Here is a 12,494-nt window from a genome sequence, read left to right as displayed (position 1 = left end):
CGCAGTCCAACTTGTGAATTAATCTATCCGCTGTCTGCTGGGCAAGGATCCCACTAATGTGATTACTGTCCCTGGTGCGGGGCTATCCTGCGGGGCTTCAAAGACAACAGATCAGGGGCAATATGAGGAAAATGCTTTAAAATGGGATGCAGGTGCAGCAGCACACTTTTTCTTAGCTTAAACGTATTAGCAAGTTCAAAGTGAGGACAGCCTCAATTTTGTTTTGCACACAATGGCTGAGAAAACGCAACATGATGCAAAAGCACGGTTACAGACTGCAAACGATGAAAACACAAACTCAAACTCCAGTGACCAATAATGCTTCAAAATGGAAACACATCTTAACGACAAGTGGGGACGCAATTTGGGAAAATCTTTCAACTCAGATATCGTACCGTATCTTAGCAAGTGGGGAAGTGGAGTAAGTACTACAAGGTAACCCAGCATGCTCTGCAGGTAAATGACACCCCACTCCATTTTTAAAATTCCCTTTAACATGTCAGTCAGTGGGCGGCACGGCGGTCTAGTGGTTAGCGCGCAGACCTCACAGCTAGGAGACCAGGGTTCAATTCCACCCTCGGCCATCTCTGTGTGGAGTTTGCATGTTCTCCCCGTGCATGTGTGGGTTTTCTCCGGGTACTCCGGTTTCCTCCCACATTCCAAAAACATGCTAGGTTAATTGGCGACTCCAAATTGTCCATAGGTATGAATGTGAGTGTGAATGGTTGTTTGTCTATATGTGCCCTGTGATTGGCTGCCGACCAGTTCAGGGTGTACCCCGCCTCTCGCCCGAAGACAGCTGGGATAGGCTCCAGCACCCCCCGCGACCCTCGTGAGGAAAAGCGGTAGAAAATGAATGAATGAATGAATGTCAGTCAGTGTTCTCTCTGATGGTCACACCGCTATCAGGTAGAACAGTGATTCTCAACTGGTGGGTTGCGACCCATTTTCAGCGACTTGTGGGTCTTTTCCTAGGTAAAAAAAAAAATCTAATAAAAATGACCTTGCACTATGATGTTAAAGCATTCTGCAATATTCCTAAAATGTTGTGTACCTTTAGCCCAAGGTCATCTGTAGGAAGTCATGCATTGATTGATAGAATGTTTCACTATTGTGGACTGTGGGTCTTGCCGTCTTTTAGAATGTATAGATCCCCACCACGGTCTGCCACACTACAATATTGATTAACAGTAATGCGAGGAAATCCAGAAATTCTGATCGGGACATGCCTAGCTCAGAAAAATGATATTTTACTTGTTTGCACAACATGAAAGATGAAATATACACTTTGTCTCAGAGGGTTGATATTGAGTCATGGCGATCGGTTTCAGCCCATTCCATCACTTCAGGATCCATGTCTGACTCCAATGGAGCCTCATTCCTGTCCTCTCCTCTCCGCTTCATCATTTCCTCTTTCATCTTTCTACGTTCCCTCCGCCCGCTTACGCTACACACTCCTGAAATATTAATGGGGGCATAATTGAACTGTCACGCTGTTGAAGTGCAGCAAAATTGAGCAATTACAGAAGCAAATTATCTAATATTGTTACCACTTTCCAATCTCATTTAGTGCCTTGTTTTGACTTTGTCCTACCGATAATCTTTTTAATAATAGATGACTTGCATGACCAAACTCGTAGCAGCAAAGTGATTCTGCTTATTACCGCCAAAGCTTTCAGGAATACTAATTTGTGGGGAAATGTGGAAAAAAAAGAAATGCTTTGTTTTTTATAGAATGTGAAGACTTTCAAACGAGGGAAAAAAAAAAAGATTAAAGCCTCAACACTTTGTTAAGCTTTTTATTGCTATTATCGTCATTACTCTTTAATGATCAAATGGAAATGAGTGTGGAAACATCGTCATGGAAGAGTGTGGCTCTCCATCACAGGTCTTTAGCAGAGACAATATTTTAATCCAGGCTGACAAGACGACGAGCCGCTTAATCCTATTACAGGCTTGCACAGTAAACTACAGTATCCCCCCCCCCCCTCACTTACATGTCTGTTGCCTTTGTGTGAGAAAGCAGCAGATGGTGCCAGCTTGCCGACTGTAGTGAACTTTGCAGTTACTTTTGGACCCCACCCGGCTCTAAAACACATCCACAAGTGTGTGGAATACCCTTGGAATCAACATGTCTGTGTTGTTTGCCCTTTGATGCGGGTATAATACTTTGAATTGTGAATTTTTTTTTTTATGTGTTTGAATGTCAAAATAAAGGGCCAAGGCCATAGCAGATGGTTGGAATATGACGATCGCGCTTGCCAAGAAAATAGAAGAGGTTTGCCATATTTTTTCCTCCAGCAAAGTTATTGAATGTATCATCGAGATCAGAGATTTGTAGCAAAAATAACCCAAAAACTTTCCACTATGCTTTTTTTTTATTAATGTGTATTTTATACAGTCACTGTGCATGGACAAATCTGCTTGTCTGCTGATTATTTGTCTCCATGAAACATTACCATTGTCACCATATAACTTATCATTACATTATTTTAGGGTTGTTTTTTTTAACTAAAGAAGGGATGATACTGAAATATAGTGGGACCTTGGTTAGCGCCATTACTTTGTTCAGGAAGAATCGACTCTAACCAAAACAGATGTTTTTTCCCCATTAGAAATAATGTAAATCCAATTAATCTGTTTCAGAAAGTCAACAAATCGGTATCGGTTGATATCGGAATCACAAATTGAGAGTTGGACAATATCGGGACGTCGGATATTGGCAAAAAAAGTCAATATTGGACATCCATCCATCCATTTTCTATGCCTCACTAGAGTAGCGAGTATGCTGGAGTCTATCCCAGCTGTCTTTGGGCAAGAGGCGGGGTACACCGTGGACTGGTTGCCAGCCAATCGCAGGGCACATACAGACAAACAACCGTTCAAACTCATATTCATACAATTTGGAGTCTGCTTTAAGTGTTGTCCAAAAGCCGGCATCATTGCTGAACAGCTACCTGACAACCAGGCTGACTCCGACCATGGTGAGAGGGAACCCAGCATGTTTGATGGCGAAAGTTCCCAGCTGTTCAGTTCAGATACAGAAGATGAGGACTTTGAGAGGATTCCTTCTTTAACTTAGCTAAATGTTTTGCTTTTGTTGCTTTTTAAAAAATTTTTGTGGACTGTATGTTTTAGCATGCACCTTATAATACATTGCGCCTTATGGTAGTCAATACGGTAGTGAAACTGATTTCCGTCGCCTCCGACCACTTTGTTTGTCTCTCCTTGCCCCCTGCACTGCAGAGCGTCTGTCCCCTCTAAGTCTTGGCTAAGCAAGGTTAGGGTTCATGTTGGCCTTCCCACAGTGAGCAGCTTTTAACCTCCTGCCAGATTCATCTATCTCCGGCTGGTCTGATCACTGTTGAAAGGGGCGGGGATTAAGACGAGCCTGGGGTCTTTAAATCAAGCGAGCTTTAGGGGGCCCCTTGTGTGCATCATATAGGTCCAAGAGACAACATAGACATTTTTTCAATGTAGACATCATCACTCGCAGCAGTCAAGACCTCCCACTGCCAGATGGCAGTGTTAGTTCGAAATAAATGTTTCACGGGGGAGAGCAAATTAAATCAGAAGGCAAATGATCAAGCACAGTTTGAACAAAATGTAATCCGTGTGGTGTTAGGTGGGAAAGGCCTTCGGATAGCAAATCCAGACATTCGGCAAACAGCCTTTTGGGGATTGTTACCCCTCCCAGCCCTCCTCCCAAGACCAGGTCAAACCCATAAACAAAGCACAAGTCAATTCAAGCGAGCCTCGACCTTTGAATTTGAATCAGTGTTTAACAACATAAATCAAACATCTGAGAAAGAAGAAAGCTTTAGAAATGTATTCCAGGGTCACTTTTATCAGGAGAAGTCAATCTTCAATTGTGGATAAAGTCGATGGCACAGGAATTGTGATTGAGTGTGCAGTATGTAATGCTAACCAAGAGTCGTGAACCCCATTGTTGATATATGTAGGTGGTGCCGAGGTCACAAGCTGCTTCCAAATGCTGGTATTGAGCCACAAGGCCCCTGGTTAATACCATTAACTTGACGCATGGGTGTAAGGTTCAGGGTGCATTTTCATTTGAAAACAAGTTTGTATAGAATTAATTAAATTAGCTCTTTTGTCAGTAATTCATTAAATCTTGAGGAGCATTTTGACCCCGGTGTATCCAGCTATGACCCAAAATGCATATTCTTTAGTGGCATGGCTGGTGAGGCATTTTGTATATGAAGTACATGCAAACTTTTCTTCTTTAAGTTGTGGTACTTTGTTGTAAACGTCTGATCACGTTCTGGTGAGTTTGGGTGGATATCTTTAAAGCATTCTTAAAAAAGGTCAGTAAGGATAATTCATAATGCCGCCTACAGAGAACATACTAACTCCTTATTTCTAAAATCACAAATACTTAAACTTGCTGATATAGTTCATCTATAGACTACGTTAAAAAGCCATAGCATTTCAGTATGCGGAATCAAACAATGGAATGGATTGAGTAAGGAACTCAAACAATGCACAACGATGAGACAATTCAAGAAACAATACAAGCAGTTGAAAGAGTCTTGAACCAGTCATGATGTGCTATATATATCACTATATTGACACTTACTATGGTACACATTATGGCATTGGATGCTCATATCACCTCCTACTTCGGTACGAGGTGCATTATTTAAAAAAAAAAAAAAAAAAACCTTAAACTGTATTATGAAAGCAGGAAGTGAACAAATGTAACAGTTACTGATTGTAAAAGTACCAGATGGAGGGGTAGAATTTAATAAGCTTTGCTTCTTCCTACTCCTTTTGGACATGTGGAACTGGGAAGTGATTATGGGATGCACTCAATTGTAATCTGATGCATGTTCAAATGAAAAAAAAAACATTACCATTACCATTCTTTTCCAGCTGATTCAGCTAATTAAGTTAGGAAAGCAAGGTGAGGTATTGTTGTTTCTATGTTCTATGTTATATGCAAGTTAAAACATTAATATTGCCAAAATCGATGCCAGACAACCATACTTGGGCTATGATTTTGTAGGTATCCATTTAAGTGTTGCCATATTTTCAGCGTGAAACCAATTACTCAAGAATGATGCAGTGACCTGGGTCGCAGCCCACATGAGGCAAACAAGCGAGCGTACACCCGTGAGGGCTCACAGGGTACTAAAGCTACCATACTTTACTGTTTCCACCCTTGACCGCTCGTGTGCTTATTATGGTTCACACTCTGTTGATAGCGAGAAAATGATTCTCTGGTTTGTGTTCTAGAGTCAGTCGGTATGTCAGTGCCGGCAGGACTCTATTTGACTGTTAACTGTCAGCCATTTAGCTATGCATCACATCCCTCAGGCAGGAATATGTGCTGCAACAATGCATGTGTTACTGTGTGTCAGAAAATAAATAAATGAAAATAAATGTACTATTGAATATAATTTCGGCGCTTTCATTAATTTATTTCCATTGTCCTGGAAAATGTACTGAATGCAAATAATATTGAAGTACTTTTGACAGGATGTGTGTGGGTGGGAGTCTTTCATGTGAATATTTCTTTGTCGCAGCAAAATTTTAATTATAAACAATCCCATGTTTGATGCAAATGAAAACATTCTGTGTTCCTGCTTATGCCTGGCTGACACCAGAGAGCAGCCGGGCTGGCAGTCTCATGGGGTTTGTTGTGTCTGGGGTTTGCCTTCGCCTCTGCCAGCGCGTGGGTGGATTCATGGAGACTTCTCCATCTCTTTTGCATTCACAGGTATCACGTCTTCAGTGCACCGGAGATATGAACTGAGGAGACATTGGAGAGCACTCGTTTCTTGACGTCAAATATCGATGAAAATCATGACATTAAGGAAGAGCAGGGGGATCATCTGCATTCTCGCTCCAGTCACCTTTTTCTGTGCCTTGCATATGACTACACCCATTGATATTCCACTGGAAGGTTAGTGCTATTTTCATCTAAATGTTTTTTTTACACTTGACTGAAATCAGTGAGCATTTTCACGATAAACCCAAAATGTTAAAATATTAAATAAGAATGGAAATGCTAAATTTTGGCACGGAATTCTCTCTGTGAAGTTTACATGTCCCGCCTATTATTGTGTGGGTTTTCTCCTCCTACAGTCAAAAAGGGGGTGTCCAAACTATTTGGTGGAGGGCCACACACTGAAAAATGAAAAGTTGCAAGGGCCACTTTTATATTTGGTAAACCAACACATGTAGATATGCTAAGAAGTTATAATTATGTGTGATATACTGTAGGTGAAAATGCATATTATTACTATAGACTTTGCACTTTTGCCCCCATTTTTGCTGTTTTATTCATTTTCCAAATATGTAAAATGTGCTACAAATACAAGATGTACCATGTACCGTGTGTAGTAGTGGTAGTTGTGAGCAATGGTGACTGAAACAACATCCAGACAGTTGTTTTAGATATCACTGCATAACAATAAGCTGCGTTTCACTGTGGGTAATGGTAAAGTTAATGTTAATTGTAATGGGGTTGTTGCATTTCAAATAGTAGATAACCCACTACTGGAAAACAATAAGGGCATCTAACAAGCCAAACTACACAGGAAGACCACAACCAAGATTCAAACTTGCATCCTAACCTTGCATATGTGATGTAGAATCGCTAACCACACCCTCGACTGTACAAGACATACATACTGTATTTCCCAAACTTCTTTCTGCTTCCCCACATATACAAACAAACAAAAAGGGGAAAAAAGCTTTCAATGGGAAAACCAAATCAGTTGAATAATTTAGAGTAGAATAAATCAGGCGAGTGAGTCCACTTGCATCATCAAGCACGGTGTGAATGGAATACATTTTCAGCTATTATCTCGCTTGAATCAGGTTTCTTGTATTGTTGTTGGAGGCGTGCATCAGAGTTTCCTTGGAAACACATATCAAACCTCTTCCTTTAAATTATTCAAGATCGTCTCTTAGGGTTCGATAAAAAAAACAGTTCAAACAGAACTCCATAAACATTTTTGGAGTTCAGTCTTAAGGGGGAGCAGCGTGCGACAAAAATGAATAAATCTCAGACGACTGACTGTTTTTGTTTTGTTTATTTTCTGATTGTCTTTCCACTGCTGCCACGGATTTTCTAGTTTTAGGTCATGTAAACAGTAAGTTTATTCCTACAAACTGTTGCTTTGTGTTATTGACATTCGTCTTCCATGCGTTCATTGCACTGGCTTTAAAATCATCTACTGTATTACTGTATTACTGTATTACTGTATTACTGTATTACTGTATTACTGTATTACTCATACAGTATGCTCATTCCATTCTTTGTTGGACATTTTGGTCCCTTTTAAAAACATACTCCTGACACTGTGATGTGCGGCGTTTATCTATCAATATGTATTACAGTGCTCAGTTTATTGTATCATATTAACTAATACTAGAGTAGGGTGGCACAAAATATAGATATTTAGATTTATTGTATCATGTCATTATCTAGTATGGTGATCTCAGGATCATCCTCTAAGGCTATGTTCATACTGTAGGGCAATTACGATTTTTTTGCTCATATCTAGCTGATTTTTTCATGTCAGTGTGTACAGAAAAATTCAGATCTTTTAATGCTCCTCGGAACAGATGTGGTAGCAAGTTCTACATTAATAATAATATAAAAAATATTATTATTATTAATAATAATAATAATATAAAAATATTTATAATAATAATATTTAATAATATTTATATTTATTATTTTATATTTAAATATTTTATATTAAAATATTTTTATATTATTATTATTATTATTATCAATAATAATAATAATAATAATAATTATTATTATTATTATTATATTATTATTATTAATAATAATAATAATAATTATTATTATTATTATTATTATTATTATTATATAGATATTTATTATTATTATCAATAATAATAATAATAATAATAATAATAATAATAATAATAATAATAATGTAAAAATATTTAAATATAAAATATTTAAATGTAAAATAATAAATAATAATAGCAGATTGCATGACACTTTTACAGATACAATAATACCAGGTGGACTGTTACGTGTGAAATATATAGTCGCCCCCCCCCTTCAATTATGTTAAATCAATGCTGCCCGCGAGTCAAAATGTTTGCCCACCTCTGTTCTAGATAAATGTTGTGTATGAAAAATGCATGCGACATTGGCAGGTCTGGAAGGTGTTTTCCAACAAATTAATGTTTTCATTATTATTTAACAAAAAACTGAATATTCCAGGACGTGAATGCTGAATTGTAAATATTAGAGGATCCACTGTAGTTTGTGTTGCATTTTCATCAAATACTTGGCTGTCGGACTGACTCGTACAAGTCCACAGTGAGGATTATTATTGAATGGGTCAACCCACAATGAATAAAGAAATATGAATGGCGAAGAAATGATCTTTCTCACACCCTACGACTGGGACTACTCAACATTTATCACAAAGCGACTCGCTCTGTTAATGATATTGCCGAGCTTGTGAATGTCCGCATAGAGCCTTTTCAGTCACTCACATGTTGATGCTTTTTGATTCATGGCCCAGTTGAGCAGCTGCCCACCATCACGTCCCAATCACCAAGCTCCCTCATCGCCTTCCCGTTTGATGAGAGTTTCCCCATGACGTGTGAGGCCAAAGGGAATCCCGAGCCAGAGTGAGTAGCGAGCTTTGCATAACTTCAGCTTGACGGGTAGAAAAGGAAGAAAAGCTTGTTAGCAGCCAAACTTCAACAATAACGCTTTGCCAACAATTTCTCGGGATTTGGGAAACACACACTGCACTCTCACTCCTGAGTTTCATTGTGTAGGTTCAGATGGATGAGAAATGGCCAGGAATTCGACCCTTTTTTAGACCCCCGCCTGATAAAAGAAGACACATCTGGGACCTTTGTGATACCCAATAATGGGAACCTTACAGAGTACCAAGGAACATATCGCTGTTACGCCTCAAACAAACTGGGGACCGCCATATCCAAGGAGATTGAATTCATCGTCCCATGTGAGTAATATGCACACCTGCCTGTGTTGCTGCTCTCTGACACCTCCTTCAAAGTTAAGTGATTCAAGTCCAGTCCTGTGTAACAATAACAGCTGGCCCTCCCCGCTGTGACTCGGTTGGGGGTGACGAGTACTGTGTAAATATGCTGGATGGAGCATTTAGCCTTCCACTCTATTTGCCGCATTTGTATTTTAGCTCCCACACATTCTAAGTACACAATCCACTCCAAGGTTGACCTCAGAGTAGAAAACCACTCACAGTATCGCTACACATTTTCTATAGCAGGTTATGGATATATGATATCATAGAAAAACTCCAAGTTTGTTCCTTCGTCCACGTGGTAATGGTAATGGTAATGGTTTAATTTCATTTAAACATGCATCAGATTACAATTGAGTGCATCCCATAATCAGTTCACAGTTCCACATGTCCAAAAGGAGTAGGAAGAAGCAAAGCTTATTAAATCCTACCCCTCCATCTGGTACTTTTACAATCAGTAACTGTTACATTTGTTCACTTCCTGCTTTCCTAATATAATTTAAGTTTTTTTTTTGTCACGTACCGAAGTACGAGGTGATATGAGCATCCAATGACATAATGGGTACCATAGTAAGTGTCAATATAGTGATATATATAGCACATCATGACTGGTTCATGCAGTACATTTAGCGAGTGAAGATTGCTTTTATAGTTATCATCCCATATTTCCACACAATAAGTAAGATATGGTAGAACCAGAGAGCAATTTCCCTCACTGTTTTTCCTTGTCTTTGTAGATGTCCCAAAGTTTCCCAAAGAAACTCTTGATCCCGTTGTGGTGGAGGAAGGTCAGCCTTTCACCTTAAATTGTGACCCGCCCAAAGGAATACCCCCTCTTCAGATCTATTGGATGACTATCAGTAAGTGATGACTCTTGTACTGTCAGTGTGTCGACTTGTGCAAAATTCCAAATTTAGAATTTCTCTTCAATTCATTTGAAGAATTGGAGCCGAATTGGCTCCACCCTGGAGGTGGAATAACAGGAAGTGGAAGTCAATTCATTGCCATTCATCAATTGTGTCCTCCTCACCAAGTAATAGGAATAATGTGTTACATTTAACAAAAGGTTAAGTCATTAAAATAATTTATACACATTAACATTTAACACAAATTCCCTCCATATTTGGTGATATTATTTTTACATTGGTTACATTGTTGCATCTAATGGTCTTTAGTTCCTCAAAGGTTTTATTATTGGATGAATAATAATAATGATATTTTAATGAAATATGTTAGACAGTCATGTATGGAATCCTATTTCAATTTGGAAGACATTTTCACTTTCACTTTATGTTTCACACGTATGATTAAAATTAACAAATAATTAATACTATTGCTTGATATTTTTCTACATTCTCTGTGTTCAGACCTCCAACATATAGAACAGGATGAGCGGGTGTCTACAGGCTTGAATGGAGACCTCTACTTTTCTCACGCCGTGGAGAAGGACAGCAGGAGAGACTACTGCTGCTTTGCCGCCTTCCCAAGAATACGAACCATCGTTCAGAAGACAGCCATGTCTGTCATCGTCAGGCCAAGTATGCTTCTGCATGATGGATTTGGATGTAGCCACACCTATACAGTCGTACAGTTATCATAGCATGTCATTCATGCACATCTCCTTGCTCATTTGTGAAGTCAGTGATGGTTGTCCTTGTACAATGTTGTTATTATTTTCTTTCATTCCATCCTCCTGCATTTCAGAAAAAAGTCATGGCATGAGTCCTGAAATTGGTGAGTTTTCAGAGCATTTTGCACTTGGGTTGTGTTGCATGCATAAATAGATATGCAGAGGGTCTCCATGTGAAAGGGAACAGGAAGCCATATACTTTCTATGTAATAAAGTCACAATCTGCTTCCTTTCACCAGCCAATGCCATCCTGCAGAGAAAACCCCTGCTTATGACGCCCTCTGGTGGTAGATCACAGAAACAGCTGGTCAAAGGAGAAGACTTGAAACTCGAGTGCATTCCTGAGGGATTGTGAGTGTTACGGCTTGTATCGATTCTAACATGTTGACTGTTACAATGATAGCACCTCGTAAGGTAGCACTAAATACCAAAAGTGCTGTTCCATAGTGAGTTGACATCATTATGTAAGTTTATACCGATAATAGCAAATGCTAAGCTAGCATAATAGCACTTAAGAAGATAGTGGTATGTCAGTTCTATGGCAATTGTAGTCCATTCCGTGGAGGTTTGTTCTGATAAAAATTGCTCAAATACCCTTAAGAGTGTGTCCGTCTACATGGCGTTTCACTGCAAAAGGAAATTGTACTTGCCAAAATGCAATTTTAGTTGATCCAAGCAGTTTGGCAATAGACACCCACTATGTACTCTAATTTAGGCAATTCTTGAAAAACTCCACTAGATGGCAGTATATCTCTGTGTCGTCCAAGAGTGGTAGTATTTGTTTCTATTTCATTTATTTATTTTAACAAATATTCTAATATATAAAATCATTTTAATATAAATAATTGGATATTATTACAGAAAGCCATCTCAATACATAAAACTGTCTATTTTTGTCATTTGTTTTCAAGTCCAACCCCACAGGTCGAGTGGGTCAAAATGGGTCACACGCTTCCTAGTAAAGCCAAACTGGAAAATCACGGAAAACTCCTGATTGTAACAAGTGTTGACCAAGAAGATAGTGGCAAGTACATGTGCAAGGCTAAGAACAGCCTTGGAGAAGTGGTCCATTACTTCACGGTAACCGTTGAAGGTAATTAAAATACGCAGTAAAACATGGTCGTATCTGATGTAATCAATGCTGGTTATGAGTCTTCACCAGGTTTTCATTCATTCAGTCATTCCTTCATCACAGTTAATTGCTTCCAGACCTGACCGTAATGAGTGAATTTCCACAAAGTAGGGTTCATCATTTATGAATTGAATATTTTTGTAATTACATCATAGAAAACCTGTTTAAGACTGTTAAAGTGGTACACAATTGACGAGTGATGCATCAACACAATCATTTTGTGTGTTTAATATTCACACTCTTGTTATACATGGTACATAAACCATGTGCTATGCATGGATTTATGTCATTATTATTATTATTGTATTCCACCACAATATCATATTTATACTTATATAGTAAGTTCAATGCTAGAGATGTTTATGTGCAGAACACAGGTGACAGCTTAACTGTTCACATTGTGTGTGTTTACAATTGTAATTAATTATATATTTGTAATAAAAACATTGAAAATAAGAACATATATAATGAAAATAATAAAATCACATAAAAAATTAAGTGTACTAGATTCATCAACATAGACCAAACATGGTATATCCAACTGCAATTCACCAACTTCCCCACTAGGTAGCACAACTACTCCACAATGCATGGCTAGCTTTTTCAATAATGAATTATTGCCAAGGCTTTATAGTTCCCGATTGACCTTATTCATATTCATATTCACGTACATTGTCAACAAATATGAGACAGAAGA

The 12,494-nt window shown here is 38.5% G+C and overlaps 1 protein-coding gene across 12 annotated transcripts in view; it reads left to right on the top strand.

The window, feature by feature from the left end:
- The window catches only part of chl1b (cell adhesion molecule L1-like b), a 60,846-nt gene that overhangs the window by 22,629 nt on the left and 25,723 nt on the right, over window positions 1–12,494 (top strand). For 7 of the 12 annotated variants that reach the window (XM_058087777.1, XM_058087749.1, XM_058087759.1 and 4 more), the window contains exons 2-10: window positions 5,741–5,926; window positions 7,104–7,121; window positions 8,544–8,652; window positions 8,806–8,996; window positions 9,773–9,895; window positions 10,403–10,573; window positions 10,740–10,769; window positions 10,905–11,016; window positions 11,577–11,758. In XM_058087777.1, coding sequence (XP_057943760.1) covers window positions 5,818–5,926; window positions 7,104–7,121; window positions 8,544–8,652; window positions 8,806–8,996; window positions 9,773–9,895; window positions 10,403–10,573; window positions 10,740–10,769; window positions 10,905–11,016; window positions 11,577–11,758 — 1,045 coding nt within the window. In that variant the 5' untranslated portion in view covers window positions 5,741–5,817. Of the gene's footprint in view, window positions 1–5,740; window positions 5,927–7,103; window positions 7,122–8,543; window positions 8,653–8,805; window positions 8,997–9,772; window positions 9,896–10,402; window positions 10,574–10,739; window positions 10,770–10,904; window positions 11,017–11,576; window positions 11,759–12,494 lie in introns of those variants that run through there. The other 5 variants (XM_058087769.1, XM_058087848.1, XM_058087786.1 and 2 more) reach the window with 4 other exon arrangements.

This window comes from Doryrhamphus excisus, chromosome 1, assembly GCF_030265055.1.
Source record: "Doryrhamphus excisus isolate RoL2022-K1 chromosome 1, RoL_Dexc_1.0, whole genome shotgun sequence".
Lineage (NCBI taxonomy): Eukaryota > Metazoa > Chordata > Actinopteri > Syngnathiformes > Syngnathidae > Doryrhamphus > Doryrhamphus excisus.
Note: the sequence above shows the minus strand (reverse complement) of the source record. Positions and strands in the feature narration are given on the sequence as shown.